We start from the raw sequence: 15766 nt of genomic DNA, 5'->3' as shown, positions 1-15766 counted from the left end.
CCAGGACAGCAGGGGACAGGAAAGAGGGTGCAGGGTCTACTGAACCGGGTCTGGGGTCTGCGTCAGTGTGGACGGTTGGGGGCTGTAAGGATGGTGGACTGATCCTCACTCTCTGGAGCACCTGCCTCTTCTGGATGCTGAAATGAAACATGCTTGGGCAGGCAAGGAGCCAGGGTGGGAGTTAGGGGCCAGCCACCTTAGGGCCCCTCCAGGTCTCTGAGGACACACCCCCCAGCCCTTGGGGACCCTTGGAGGCCCAGCAGCCTAGTGTGACTAGTATGACTTGAGCAAGCGGGTGTGGCCGTTACATGGGTCAGCATGGTGTCCCCAGCTGTTTGACCTGTCCCTCCAGGGCCAGCCCCAGAGACCCACCCTGTGACTTTGTCACCTCTTACCCTGCAGGTGGCTCTCCTGGAAATGCGACCCTGGCCCCTGGTCCAGAGCATCCCCTAGTCCCAGCAGGAGCTGGGTCTACCCCCATGGCAGGTGCCAGCTCCGAGCCCCCTCGGCTGAACCTGACTGTGGCTGTCAGTGTGCTCTGCGAGATTGAGAAGGTGGGCGTCGCCATCCAGAAGCACTTTCTGCAGCAGGAGGCCATCCCCGAGTCCTCCCTGTACCTGGGGCAGCCTTCCTGCAACGTGAGCGACAGCAACAGCACCCACGTGTTCCTGGCGGCCAGCTGGAGTGAGTGCGGGACTCTTGTGCAGAGCGTAAGTCCTGGCTCAGGATGTACTTGGGCACAGGGGCCGGGACATGGGGGAACCCCAGTCAGAGTCAGTTCACTCTGACTGGGGGAGAGGGAAGGGCAGGCAGGACCTGCACTCCCAGGCCTCCGACTCCAAGCAGGGGACCCCAGGAAAGGAGCTCAGGACGGGTCCAAGTTCTTGTGGGGACCAGCCTGCACTCCAGAATCAGGAGGGAGATGCAGGTCCAGCCCTGCAGGATTCTGGGGTACGCCCAAGTCAGGGTTTGAGGAATCCTCCCTGTGCAGGTGGGGTAGAGAGGCGGGGGTTGGAATGGGTGGGGAAGCCAAGGAGCCATGAGGGAATGTGAGTGTACCTGAGTGTACATATGTGCGCCTGTGTGACCATGTGTCTGAACGCATCCATGTGTGTGTGTATACGCAGGCGCACTAGCTTCCTGCTGCTCTGATGTAAGTGGAGATAATCCACTGAAAGGAGGAAAGATTAATTTTGTCTTGCTTTTCAGAGGTTTCAGTCCATACTGGAGAGCTCCATTGCTTTGGGCCTGTGGCAAAGCAGAATATTCTTTTTTATTCTTTTTTTTTTTTTTTTTTGGTGAAGAGATTCTTTATTGCTGGGTGGGAGAGGGAGAGAGCAGAGAGAGCAGAGAGAGAGAGAGAGAGAGAGAGAGAGAGAGGGGCCGGGGCTTAAATACCCCTCAGTGGGACTCAGCATGATCTGATTGGTTAGGATCTTATGGTTCATGCTGATTGGAGGTTGGGGCAGAAGGAGGATTTAAGCTAGACTTGAGGCTGGACTGTGATCCTGGGAAACGGAGGCTTAAGGGTGCAGTAAGAACTGAAACCTATTGGCACCATTATTGCCAACATTCCTCCCTTTTTGTTTGATAAGGAAGGGGGGCGTTGTGTTCGCTCTGGCTGCTTCAAGCTGGCAAGGGGTGGCGTAGGGGAAGGGAGGGTCAGTTGGCAAACAATGTTGGGGTGGTGATCCTCATGCTGGCGTACACCCAGGCTCCGAAAATGAAGATTTCCTCTTCCCTGAAGTTGATGAAGGTCCCTTGTAGCCACAGGTCATAAAGAGTCTCGAGCCAATCCTCCAACCTCTGCATGGTGGGTATCAGCCAGCTATCCTGGCGTTTTGGAGAGGTTGGTGTCCCTGGAGGTACAACTGGTTAAATTTTTGATTAGCAGTAACAGAAATGCAGTATGATACAAGGGAGGGAGTTTAAGAATAGGAGAGTGAGAACACAGGCATTAGGATGGGTATTGGCCAGGAGAACCACTGTGAAATGTTCTTCCCTAGACAATTTCAAGAGTCCTCCAATTCCCTTCTCCATTTTCTAATTGTTTCTTGAGAGGTGCCACCATTGGGGGACCCATTGAGCTTGACAGTATTGGGTGTCATGAGAATGACCAGATGAGGGCTGGTCCACCGAAGTCCCAATGGAGAGGGTAGAAGATCCTTTTGAAAGCAGAACATTCTGGCGAGAGCACATGGTGGAGCAAAGCTGTTCACCTCATGTCAGTCAGAAAGCAGAGACAGACAGGAAGTGACTACAGTCCCAATACCCCTTCAATGACCTAACTTCCTCTCCCATAGCCCCACTCCTGAAGGCTCCACCACCTCCCAGTAGCACTGCGGTCTGATGACCAGGCCTTTAACACATGGTCCTTTGCGCATGTCTCACATCCACAGTGTAGCAATGTGTGTGAGCATGTGAGCACTCACATGTGTGCACGTGCCTGAGTACATCTATGCATGAGTGCATATTGCAAATGTATGTCCGCTTGTGAATGTGTGTGTGTGCAAATGTGTGTATGTGGGTGCAGGGGTGTTTGTATGTGTTAATGCGTGTGTGTGAATGAGTGTACATGCATGCATGGCTGTCTTACGTGAGTGTGAGTGAAAATGCATGTACTGTGTGCATGAGTCAAGCAAGGTACTGTGTTTGAGTGTGCACGCTGGGCTTCGTGTGTGTCTGTTGTGAGCATGTGTGTGTGCGAGTGTGAGCATGGGCAGGCGTGTTAGTGCGTGTGTGTATGTGTGTGTTGGTGGGGGTGAGAAGCATTAGTCAGAACTATTCTTCTGGAGGCATTGTGGTCCTGTCAGACGTGTTCCTGATTTCAGGGTCTGTGAGGGACCTTGAGGCCCAGGGGACCACGGGAGTCAGGGAATGGCAGGACTTTCCTGGCCTAGAGGCCATCTCACTCAGTGTGGAGGGCTCTGCACCCTGTCCTCAGGTGACTCCAGGTCTGTTGGTCTTGAGATCCATTTGAGCACCTTTGGGCTCCAGGTCCTAGTGAAGAAGGTTGTCTCTGTCACAGAAGCGTACCGCTCTGTCCCCCTTCCCTCCCTCTGCTTCCCAGCAGCCCCAGCAAAGAGCCTGGTTTCAGGACCCTGCTGAAGATGAGGGAGGAGGAGGCGAACCAGGCATTCTGCATAAATGCAGCCAGGGCCAGGCACTGCCTGTGTGGTTGCCACCTGGAGGAATGGGCCACCTTGTGATAGGACTCTTGATGATGGCATATTGACTCAGGGGAGGCATGGATCAGGTGCAGGGCTGGGCCAGGGGGGTCTGTGGAGGGCTTCCCTGGGCACCCGTGTCAGCTTTGGGTTGGCAGAGAGCCTTTCAGGAATGTGCTTGTCCTAGAAAGAAGGCCAAAGGGATCCATGGGGTGAGGGGAGAGGACTGTGGGTGGGCAGGCTAGTAGCATTTGGGAGGTCAGTGGCTGGGGAGGGAGTGAAGGTGCGGTCCAGGTCAGGTGGGCTGCTGGCCCTGGATCCGGCAGTCTGCAGGGGGCAGAAGGTGGGGGTGAACACACCTCAGGGATGGGGCTCAGCAGGGGTCCATATCAGGCAAGCTAAAAAAAAGATGGCCATTCCTGGCATCTGGCATCTGGGCAGCAGCTCAGGCACCCTGGACTTTGTCCCTGAGGGCCTTATGAGCAACTAAGGCCTTTTTTTTTTTTTTTCTAGAAGGGGATAAATAAGGAAGGACAGCATTCCCTGAGCCCTTTGGGCTGGGTGTTCCACCCGCGTGATGACACTTAGTCCATTAATACCTGGGGAACAGGTATCATTAGCACATTTAGGGCTGACAACTTGAGGCTCGGCAGGGTCTGAGGGGGTCAGGTCAAGGTGTGGAACCTTCTACTCTGCCTCTCAAGGTCCTTGGTGGGACCTTCACCACCGTGGCTCTGGTTGGGGTCCTGAGCATGCTCGTTTAGAGGGACTGGTGCATTGTAGATGAAACCACAGGCATGGGGAGCTTGCATCTGGAGGGACAAGGTGGGAACAGGGTGGGCATCCTGAGGAGGGGCTCAGACTCAGACCTTAGGGCTGAACAAGAGGCCTGCCCCAGGGAGTAAAGGCAGGGAGGCCCTGGAGGCTGGGAGGGCACAAAGATAGAAAGTAGATGGGGATGCCAAGGAAACCAGAGACTGGTGCTGTGGGTGTGTCAGGAAAGTGAGGGGCCCACGTGGACACTCAAAGGCCCCTGCAGAGCTGATGGCCTTTGGGCATCTGTCTTGTGTGACTTAGGCTCCCTCGGAAGGTCCTTTGGCCCTTCTGGTCGAAGGAGCGACCCGCACATTTTTGGCGACTATGAAACCTTCCTCACCCAATGCCGGACCTCAAACCCGCTCACCTTAAGACTAGTGTCTGGGGTTGGCTTTAGTTTCTGCAGCATGCTTGGTTGGAAGTGAGCCACAGTTTTAGCCTGAGGGCCACTGTGAGGGGCGTGCTCAGCTCTCAGGGCGCACAGGACACTGGTCCAACCCAATCATGATCCACTGCATCAGCATCCTGAGAGACAAGGTGGCCAGGGCAGGCCACTGTTGAAGAAAATACTTCAGAATGCTAAAAATTAGGAACCAGCATCCTCGATTGTGCTCAGGGCACCCACTGCCCGCTGGGCTGCTCACAGTGAGCCAACACCTCCTCAGGAGGACGGGCTTGAGGGCTGCCGATGGAGGCCCGTGAGTCTACTCTCTCCCTCTGGTTTCTGAGCCAAACACCCATTTTTGATAATCAAATTCAGCACTAAGAGCAAAGGGAACTCCATTGCTATGTGTCACCCAAGCTCTGGAATCCACAGGAGCTCTGGATGGCTTCTGACGTTTGTCAAATCTCAGGTTGCCCCAAATCTGTGTCTGCAACGTGCAACAGAGGGTGCACGCTTAGCGGGTCCCACCCCTTTTTCTTAAATAGGCCACAGGTTAGAAACAGGAGCCAAAACCTTTCCCTTTCTGTGGCCATTGCCGTTAGGGAAGCATTTGGTGTCTGGGTTTGCATGCTTTGGGGAATAATGCCAGGCACCCATTGCCTAACCCACAGCTGGGTCTGGGGATTATTGGGACTTGGTAGGTCACTCATGTTCTGTTTGTGCTCAGAACATGACAAGTACGCTGGTGAGGACCACGCTGAGGAATGACCTGTCCCCTAAGGACATCATACACCACCTGAAGATCGCGAGCCCCATCCATTGCGCCTTCCGAAACGACCTGCTGACATCCTCAGGCTACACCCCGCAGTGGGGGTGAGTGGGAAGGTGACCTGCCTCCTCCCCAGCCCCTTTATTTGGAGGGGAGTGTATCTTTAGGATTTCAACCACTTGAGACTCTTCTTTTAGCTCGAGGCCACAAACTGACAGTGACGAAGACGCCCGATTACTTTTTGTCCCATTCCAATGAACTAGAGCAGGCCAGATCTGCCCTCTCCCACCCCCCAGCCAATCAGCAAGAAGGCCCAGCTTCTAGGGAGCTCCAGGCCCAAGCCTCCTCCAGGGCACACCTGGGCCTCCCTCTTTCTATCATAAGTCCTCCTCCCTGCCTGCCTGCGAGTCTCCACCAGACAGGTGAGGTAGGCTGGCCCCTGGTGCAGCCACCAAACAGCCCCCATTCGCTCTCACCTGGGGGTCCTCACTGATTTCCACGGTTCCCAGGAGTTGCTCTGGGGGGAGGAACGGGAACGAGGGGCTGCAGAAACAAACCTCCTGACGGCTGCTCCCTCCTGCAGAGTTTACACCATCATTGAAGACCTGCACGGCGCTGGGATTTTTATCACTGAGATGCAGTTGTTCATTGGAGATTCTCCCATACCTCAAAATTGTAGTGTGTCTTCCAGTGACGACGTCAAGATTGAAGTGGGGCTCTACAGACAGAACAGCAACCTCAAGGTGGTCCTGACGGAGTGCTGGGCAACCCCCTCCAGCAATGCCAGGGATCCAGTCAGCTTTCGCTTCATCAACGACAGGTAGAGACTCCAGTGGTCCCTGTGCCTGCACCTCGCCTGGCCATGTCCTGCTGCCTGCTTTGGGCTCTTTGGAATTTCCAGGCAAACATTGGTCTGGACCTGGGTTTGGGGACTTGGTGAGGCAGTGGGTCCTCTGACTCCCATGGAGCCTTGTGAGGAGGCAGATGTGGCCATGAGCAAGTGCATCTGAGCACTGCCCAGCATGGCTAGTTCGCACTAAGTGGCCATGTTTCCCCTCTCAGCTGCCCCGTTCCCAACACCTACACCAGCGTGATCCAGAATGGCGACTCCAGCAAGGCCCAGTTCAAGCTGAGAATTTTCTCTTTCATCAACAACTCCATCGTGTACCTGCACTGCAAGCTTCGTGTCTGCATGGAGAGACCCGGGGCTCCGTGCAAGATAGTAAGTGTCTGGTGTCCTGGACTTCTGGCTGATGCATGTTCCTTGTTATTACATGGAAAGCCGCCCAGGCTTGAGGGACTTCTGGGCGGAGGCCCTGACCTTGCAGACTTGGTATGAGAAGTGATGTCTGACAGTGGCGGCCCAGGAAGAGGCTGCCAGAGAGCTGGTGGGCCATTTCATATGTGTTGATGGCTAAACAAGACCTTCTTGAGGCTACTGTTCACCTGACTGCCCTGCATCCCTGACTAAGCTCCCACAGTGTATCTCCCCTAGGTGACGGATTGAACCTTTAGGTCTAAAAATGTCACCCGAATTTAACATGGTTTTTGCACCATTGACAGAGCCTTACCAAACATCCCTGTGCTCAGCATCCACTCGGGATCATGAATAATGTCACATTCTTATTTCCCTGAGGTTTAAAAGCTGCTCCATGTACTGCAGACAAGTAGGCAAAGTGACCACATTTGGTCACATACTGTCTCAGACAGGGACTGGCTTTTCTCTCAGTGGCTGCTTGAGTCCCTTGTTTGGAGGATGCATCTGCTCCTGGTGCCCATCTGTGGGGGTGACACAGGCTTCAGTTTTTGCAGGTGACTAACCTCCCATCATTAGCAGGGTGTGAATGAGAGAAAAAACACAATGGTGGCTGATTTGGTTGATGTCCCCTTTCCCTGAACAACAGGGACAGGTGACTCCCCATGACAGCTGCTGAGGAGTACACTCAAACGTGCATCTGGACCCATCAGGTCCTCAGAAGTAGTAAGAGGACCAGCAGTCACAGAGCTGCTGGCTATCCTGCTGTTTGCACTCTGACCCTGGCCTAGGCCTCCCCGGTTTCCTTGAGAACAGGCATTGCATTTCTAGAGCTTTCGGAATAAGGAGCCACAAACGGGGGGTTGAAGGCACAGGAACTCACTGTCGCACAGTTCCAGGTGCTGGCAGGGCCAGTTCCTTCCGAGGCTGTGCAGGAGAATCTGGCCAGGGCCTGGACCAGTGTCTGGTGGCCTCAGCCCCCCTGGCCTCATGTGCCGTCTGTGCATGTCTGTCCTGTGTTGTTTGCCCCTCTTTGTAAGGATTACGATTAGATAAACCATGAGGGATCAGGGCCCACTCTAATGAGCTCATTTTAACCTGATCGCCTTTCCATATATGGCCACAGTCACAGGTACTGGGATTCAAATCCCAGCATTCTTTTGGGGGCCACAGTGCCACCCGTTGCAGGTGTTCAGTGAGCAGGGTACACAATGCCACTGTGCCAGGCATCCATTTATGAAAGACAAAGGCGTTTGGAGGAATAAATGACCTCAGTTGCCTTTGGACTGAGATTGAGGCATGGGCCAGACAAGAGGCCAAAGGGCCAGCACCTCATCTTGCTGCTCCATGTGTCCCCTCCTCCCCTCCCATCCCATGGGCAGCGTCCCACCTGGGTGGAGCCCACTGTCAAGGCCCTGTACTACTTGCCCTGTCTAGACTTATCCATCCAGTGACTTGATGCCCCCAGAGGACAGAATTGTCTTAATCAGGTGACAATCATCCCGGGTAACGAGTTCATTCCCCATAAACACCATTCAACTAATTTGAAGTTTCGCTCCTTTGAAAAAACAGAGCTGCAATGATTTTCGGTTGCTGAGAAGTGTTGAAGCTTCCGAGATACATCAGACGTCCTGGGGGCCCCTCATTCGGTCTGAAGGTGAGTCAGTGACTGGATTTAGAGAGTAGAGGACAGATCCCGTTTCCCCAGCTTGCAAACCTAAAAGAACTGCTTCAAAGCATGGACTTTAATGAGTTTCCTAGAAGACTCATGATGGTAAAAAGAACAGTGGCTAACGTACCCCCAGGGAAGCTCTTCATAGGTGGGGCAGAATTTGTTCCTCCAGAGACCCGGTGAAGAGCATGTACTGCCACCCCAATGCTGCTGAGCAAAAGCCAGGGCTTCCAGAAGTCAGGCACATGGCTGAGTAATGCAACGCGCTGAGCTGTGCTCTCAGAAGTCCGGGAACTTCCCTGACCCTGGGTGAGCACCTTGAGCTGTGTGAAGAGGAAGGGAGGGACCCACGCCGCAATCAGGCAGCATCACATTCTCTGTGTGTGCGTGCATGTGTGTGAGTGTGTGTGTGTGTGAATGTGCAGGCATGTGAGTGTGCGTGAGTGTACGTGCGCACGGAAATAGCTGCTTCATTTAGAAGATACAAACAAAACAACACTTCCGTTCTCCCTCAATGCAAGACATCCACCAGACAATTACATTCCAGGCATTTTCAAAATCAATTTACCAGGAAAACACATTCTTTCCAATGTGATCCATCTGATTATTTTGAGAAAAAAAATGGGGACTTCGTGTAAAATGTTTGGGGAATTTGGGTACTAAGACAGAACTGCTAAATGTCCCCCAATTCCTGTCCTCCTTCCCTCCCATAGAAAGGAAACCCCCAGGCTTCGGCTGGCACATGCTGTCAGGAATAAAAACAATGGCTCCCAACATCCCTGGCGGCTAAGCATGGCCATAGGAGCAAATTCTGGCCAATGAGAGGTACAGGGAAATGGTGACAACTTAAGGGACACCGTCCTTAAATCCATCTGATGCCCTCCTTTGTCCTTCTCACTTTTTCCACTATTGTGCAGCCTGGCACGTGCATGAGATAACCACAGCCATTCAAGACCATGAGGACCCTGGTGGGGACTCTGCCTCACTGTGACAGTGGATGTGGGCAGAAGCACTGTGGGAGCCTGCAGGGTCTCACCTCTGTCCCAGCACCACCATAATCTCCCTTCTAAGGGACCAGCCTTGAGAGTTTGGGGCATGGGTGAGCTCACACAGCTGGTGCTGGGTTGTACAGAGCAGGCTGCTTGTGATTCACCCTTTCTCTTTGTCCCCAAGGGATTGGGTCACCTTTGTTGAAGGGGTTCCCTTCACCCCAGTCCTCCACGTATGGAAGTAGCCTGGGCTGCTGTAACAAAACACCACAGACTGGGTGGCTTAGAACAACAGAAGTGTATTGTCTCGCAGTTGTGGGGCAGAAGTGAGAGGGAGCCAGGCCCTGCTCCCTCTAAGAGGAACATCCTTCCAGCCTCTTCCAGGTCCTGCTGGCTGTGGCTGGCCTTTGGGTTCCTTGGTGAGTTGCTGTACTGCTCTGGTCTCTGCCTGCATCTTCCTATGGCCTCCTCGCCTTTGGTCTTGACAATGTGCCACACTCAGCCATAGTACACTCATGGGCCCAGGCCACCATCATGGCAGGTGGACAGACTTCTCCCTCAGGGCACTGGGGGACAGGCCAGGGGCTGCTGGCTGGCAGTGTAATTTTTCTTCAATGTGTGTGTTTTTTTTTAATTGAGGCAAAGTTCCCATAACACCAAGTCACCATGTTGAAGTAACAATTTGGTGGCATGTTGACAATACGGTTTAATCCCTACCCTGGTATAACTTCAACACATTTCATCCCCCAAAAGCAACTCCGTACCCATTAACAGTTGCCTTCATCTCTCTTCCCCAGGCCGGGCACTGCCAGTCTTTCTGTCTCAGGGTCATGTTATAGGTGATTCTTTGCGATTGACTTCTTTCCCTCAGATGATGTTTTCCAGGCACATCTGTGTGACAGTGTGTGTCATTGGAGCTTTAATCCTTTTCATGGCTGGATAATATTCTACTTGGCTTATCTATTTGTGTGCTGATGGATGTTGGGGCTGTTTGTACCTTTAGGCTTCTGTGAACAATGCTGGATGAACTTGGGTGTAGGAGTAACTGAGTGCTTGTTTTCTGCCCTTTTTAGGGTCTATACTCTTCTGTACTTTTGTTGCTTCTCCAGGCCTGGGGAAGGCCACTCTTCTCTCTGACGTGGATTGTGTGCAGGCCCAGTCTGCCTCTCCCTGGGGGAACCTGGCAGGGCTGTCCTGTGAAGGGACCCACAGCTCTCCACAAGCCCTACCTCTTGGCCAAGTTCATACCAGTACACTAGGCAGCTGAGCTGTCCTCTCTGCCTGCTCTCCTGGGCTGTGGATCCCTGCCTCACCATCTTTGCTACCCCACAGGGACATGGGCACACATGCAGGGCCTTCCGGCCACCAAATCTAGATCACTCTGTTAAGACACAGTGGATGTGTGCAGAGCTCACTCTGTTCTGGTCCTGTTCTAATCACACCCTTCTCCTACCAGCTTCACAGGGCTGGGTTGGCAGTGCCAGTCATTCATGCTGTCTGGAGACGATCTCTCACCCTGTCCTGTGTCACCCTACAGGTGTGTCGTCACGTGCAAAGTCAGGCCTGGGGGTTGACTACATCCTCCTCATCGTGGTGGCTGTCTTGGCTGTGGTGGTGGGGGCAGCAGTCTTTCTGATTGTGCGTTATCACAGAATGTCGGGGAAATACAACCTCAAAATACCATCAAACAACTTCAGCTACCACGTGTTCTATGAATAGGAAGCTGGCTGACCTAGAGGGTAAGAAGCGAGGGCACCTGACACTGGATCCCTCCTCTATCACCCATGGCAAAGGGTAGAGCAGCAGGTCGTTTTTGTCCCCTAATTGTCATGCATGATCCCGCCTACTTCAAAGCAAGCACAGGTAGCCAGACAGGGGACTTGGTGACTGGTACCACTGTCCCCAGGGAGTCAGAAGCAGAGTGGCAGGAAGATTGAGGGGGAGGGGCATTGCAGCTGGATCCAGCAATCTTCTCCAAATCCTGGCTCTGCCACCCACTTGCTGGGTAGCGTTGGGTGAGTTCCTGAGCCCCTCAGAGCCTCAGTTTCCTCATCTGTGAAAGGTGTGTGACAACCGTCCCACTGCGTGGAGGGGGTCTGGGAATGAAAGGAGGGACTTCACAAAGCCTCTTATTTGGAGCCAGGCATACCCCAAATGCTGAATAATTCCAGCAATAGCTCTTGGTCGTATCCCCAAAGGCTGGTGCTGTCCTTCATGTCCTGGATGTGGTGCTCAGTCCACTGTGTCACCACCCTGCTCTCAAGACAGTGATGGATCTGAACATTCGGACGTTTCAGTATGAAGAGGGCGTTCTGATTTGTCACAGGACTTCTCTTTTGGGGGGGATCTGAGTATAGCTTACTTCTGCAGAGTGCAGCATGAGCACATGACCCACGCACAGCCTCCTGGCTACTTTAGGTCATCTGTACATAACTTGTAACGCCTAAGACAATGTGAACACCATGTAAGCAGTCACGCTGTGTGATTAGGGATAATGACCCAGAAAGTCAGTACACGTTCACGGCAGACCCGTTTTGTAAAGAATAGTTTTGATCCTCGGTTGGTGCCACCCATGGCTGTGGAGACTATGGACATGGAAGGCCACGGTGAACTTCTCCTTTCTCACTTGCAAACTCACCCTGGGCCCTCTTTTCTATGCAGGTCACCGTGAGTCAAACTTGGTTTTCAATTCATCAGGCATCAACAGGAGTCCATGCCACGCAGCGCTCTGTCAGCACCTGGAAGTCCGTCCCTGAGATGAGGACATTTGCCTCCATCTCCCCCAGGAGGCTGCTGTCCTGCAGGTCCCAGACCAGTGATGCCCATCAGGCAGGTGGCAGGATGGCTGGAGTTGTGGAGAGAGTGCTGACGGTGTCCCAAAAGCTCAAACCTAGCACAAACATGACTTCTCCCAAGTCACCTGCAGGACCCGGTCCTCCCGATGACCCCTGCCATCCAAGCTAGCCCACATGTCCCTTTTCCCATCAGTCAGAGCCCACACACTCTGTCAATCACGTAACACAACTCAGCTGCTGAGCTGAGTTGTCCAGGGCTCCCGAGCTCTTGAACAAATAGGTCTGTCTTGTAAGTCCATTGCTAATCTTAGATTCGGTGCCCTTCTCACCCAGCAGTGACTTTATTAATATGGAGATCTTCCTAATAAGTGAAAACCATGTGACATACAGACGTCTGTCTTTCCTGTTCCCAAGCAGGTTCGCACTTTCCATATAATTCCACTGCAGGGAAGGCATGATTTACCCACACACCCCGAGAAACCAGACAAGGGGTGGATGACTTATGTCCTTAGGGTCACAAAAGTAATTCATGAGGAAATGTAAGTATTTTACTCTAGAATTTCCTCTGTTGTACCATGCTAAGAGATACTGATTTTTACTTCATTTGGAACAAATTAAAATTGATTAGGGAGCTAACACCTAAAAGTCGATTTTGCTTGATGAACTTAGAAATGTAACAGGGCCTTAGTTTTTAATTCGTGAGATTAATTTTGTTGAATGTAATCGACTGTCACCTGTACACTTTGCCTTAAGAATGACGACAAGTAGTGTGTTGATAGCTGAGCTTGAGCAATAAACTTGTGCTCGTGGCACTTCGGCGTGCCCGGCTGTGCCGATTCTCCATGTGGTTGTCACATCACGGGATCTCTGAGCATCTTCCCAGGTCCCTTGCTCGGCTAGACGCCCTAGGGAGACAAAGAATGTGTCTCTTGTCCTTCCTGAGTCACAGCCATCAGCTTTCATTTGTTTTTCTTGGAAAAGAGGTGTGAAAGGTTGAGTAAACTCAGGTGTTCAGCCCTATGACCGGGGTTGGGGGGGGGTGTCTTTGGATTTCAGATAAGTAGTGGATGTGTATTTTAAAGCCCTCCCTTTCAAACTTCATCTTCATTCTCACATAACCTCAGTCAACATGTGTCATTCACTGTGTGAAAACAGCAGAGATGCACTGGTGCATTTGGTCTCCCCTCCTCTCACCAGACCCACCCTCATCTGGTCCTTGACAAATGCTTTCTAAGCAATCACAGAACAGCAGGCCCTGAACTCAGTGCCGTGGAGAAGATGGTGAGAGAGCAGACTGAGCTCGGCCCTCACAGAGCACACGGTCTCGTGTGTGTGGTGGCAGGGGAGAGGGGAAAGACACTCAGATCAGTGGAAGATGGGAGCCATGGCAAGGGCTGAGGGAGACATGAGGCATCCCTGATCTGGTCAGTCCATCCATCCATCCAGCTACTCCTTCACCCAACGTTCATGCACTCAATCATCCATTTATCCATCTTTCTACCCACCCACCCACCAACTTGTCCATCCATCCATCCATCCATCCACCACTTGCTCATCTTTCCATCCACCTACTCATCTATCCACCTATCCACCCACCTCACCCATCCAACCCAGAAATGTTTATGGGGTCCCAGTTCTTACGCTGCCGTGAAGAAGACAAGAACAATGAGAAAGAGTCCTTGTTCTCAATATTCACAACCCCTCTGAAGAACCTCCCCTGTAAGCACTATGTGCAGTAAAGCTGGGGAGGCCTCAGGTGCAGGGAGGGCGAGAAGAAGAACGATGTTGAAGTATGCTCACATACTTCAACGTGGGAAGGCTTTGGGAGCTGGAGTCCTGGCTCAAGAGGTAGAGCATTTGCCTAAGCATGGGTCATGACTTCAAACCCTAGTGACACCTCAAAAGGGGGGAAGGCTTTGTGGGAATATGTTCAGTCTCTGTATAGCTTATCAACACAACCTTCCAACCCAGGCGCTTCTTGCTGGCATGGTTCAAGGGATTCAATGTAAAGAGTGTGAAAGCAGAAGGAGGAAGGGATGGCTCTTGAGTGTCCCCAATGCAGATGTCATCCCCTGCAGCCGTGCAATGAAAACCCTGTGAGGCAGAACGTTGGGCCTTAGAGATACCACAGAAGGTCCCTTCACGCATGAAGGGGTCCTCAGGTCCTCCTGTCTGTGGAGGGGAGAGACTGAGAGCCATGCACATGGCAGGTGTTCTCTTACCCGGCTCTCATAGGAGACCTCCAGATATGAGATCCTCTCTTCAGAGCTGAGGATGTGGAGATGCTATGCAAATTTTCCAGAGTCACATAGTTGGGATGTGGAGGAACTGGAACTGGAACCAAACCCACCTGGTTGTAAAGCCTGTTCTGTCCCTCTGCCTCCTATGGGAAGGGGAAGGAGGACCAATGTGGACCTTAGGATGCTGAGTTCCTCTGAGACGTAGAGCTTGGGCTCCCGAGGCTGGTGGCCCTTGGCCTGCTGTGGTTCTGGGTTCCTGGCAGTCCTCACAGCCAGACACCACCTGAGCCCTGACCTTCCTGACCCAAGATCCCAGCCTGTGACTCACTCCACATTGGAGGGTCTTATGGCGGCTGGGAGGGGTTCTGATAGAGAAGGGTGTAATGGAACTGGGGGGTCTGATGGAGGGTCTGATGGCAGGAGGTCTGATGGAGGTGAGTGATGATGTAGAAGGGTCTGGTAGAGGAGGGTGTAGAGGAGGTGAAGGTGTGACAGATAATAAGGGTTGGATGGAGGAGGGTATATTGGGGTTGGGGGTCCCACAGAAGTGGAGAAATCCTGGCTTTTAACACACCGGCTGGCCTAGGCTGCAGCTCTCCACAATAACCACTAGATGGAACCCTAAACCAGGACCTGTGTCTGGCACTAAGAGGCTCCTTTTGTGTCCGCTACAATCATAGCTCTGACTTCTCTTGTTCTTTATCTGAAATTGATCTGAGGCCTGGAGCTGTGTCTCTCTGGTGTCACCACCTCAAACCCACCTCCATTAAACTCCCCTCCATCACACCCTCACCTCCATCAGACCCTCAACAGCTCAGAAAGGGATGCTGATCTCTCATGGTAGGATGGATCTGTCATCCTCAGAGTGATGAGTTACAGTGCAGGATGGTGCTGGAGTGGGTGTACTCTGAGGCCATCACATATGGAATTCCCAAGGGAGGGAGCTGCCGTCTCCCCTCACCCCTCCCATTTTTAGGAGGAAAGAGCAGCTGACTGAGAAGTCCCAGCTCCTCACCTACACGACCGACTGTGACCTCCATCCTGGGCCTGGCCACACTGTACCTTGACCTTCATTCTCCCTATCTAAAGAATTTTTTTTGGCAGTGCAGGGGCTTGAACTCAGGGCCTACATCTTGAGCCACTCCACTAGTGCTTTTTTGTGATGGGTATTTTTGAGATAGGGTCTCGCAAACTATTTGCCTAGGGTTGGCTTTGAACCACGATCCTCCTGAACTCTGCCTTCTGAGTAGCTGGGATTATAGGCGTGGGTCACCTCCTGACAAAAGCCCAGGTGTCTCTGCGGGGGCTGCCAGAGTCCAGCCCCGCTGGGAATTCAGCTTCTCATGACCAACAGCCTCCTGGCTGCCCTGGGAGCCCTGGCCGAGTATGTTACCATGGCAACCGGCATGGCAGCCGGTGTGGCCTCTAGCTCACAATGTCCACACACTGAGTTCAGGAGCTGCTTTGGGGAGAAACTGACCACCTGTCCTTCACTGGATGAGTTGGCCTGACCAGAGCGGGTTGGTTCCTCCCTGTGGGAAGGCCGTTCTGCTTTTTCCCCATCCTCTTTATCGAGGTCCTAGTGCTTTAACTTCCTCCCAACGATCTTCCCCACCCCAGGGGCTCCTGACACAGTGTTTCTTGGGACTGAGTCTTATTTCTAATGTAAGTCCTGTCC

General features: G+C 52.7%; 1 protein-coding gene across 1 annotated transcript in view; it reads left to right on the top strand.

Annotated features, from left to right (window-relative positions):
* Positions 1-12626, top strand: part of Umodl1 (uromodulin like 1) — a 43894-nt gene extending 31268 nt beyond the window's left edge. Inside the window, exons 12-18 of the mRNA XM_074072343.1 lie at positions 403-710; positions 5096-5241; positions 5721-5957; positions 6200-6359; positions 7965-8049; positions 10591-10792; positions 11715-12626. Coding sequence (XP_073928444.1) covers positions 403-710; positions 5096-5241; positions 5721-5957; positions 6200-6359; positions 7965-8049; positions 10591-10772 — 1118 coding nt within the window. The 3' untranslated portion in view covers positions 10773-10792; positions 11715-12626. The remainder of the gene's footprint in view (positions 1-402; positions 711-5095; positions 5242-5720; positions 5958-6199; positions 6360-7964; positions 8050-10590; positions 10793-11714) is intronic.
* Positions 12627-15766: the final 3140 nt, after the last annotated feature.

This window comes from Castor canadensis, chromosome 5 (genome assembly GCF_047511655.1).
Source record: "Castor canadensis chromosome 5, mCasCan1.hap1v2, whole genome shotgun sequence".
Lineage (NCBI taxonomy): Eukaryota > Metazoa > Chordata > Mammalia > Rodentia > Castoridae > Castor > Castor canadensis.
This window is presented reverse-complemented; position numbering and strand designations above follow the sequence as displayed.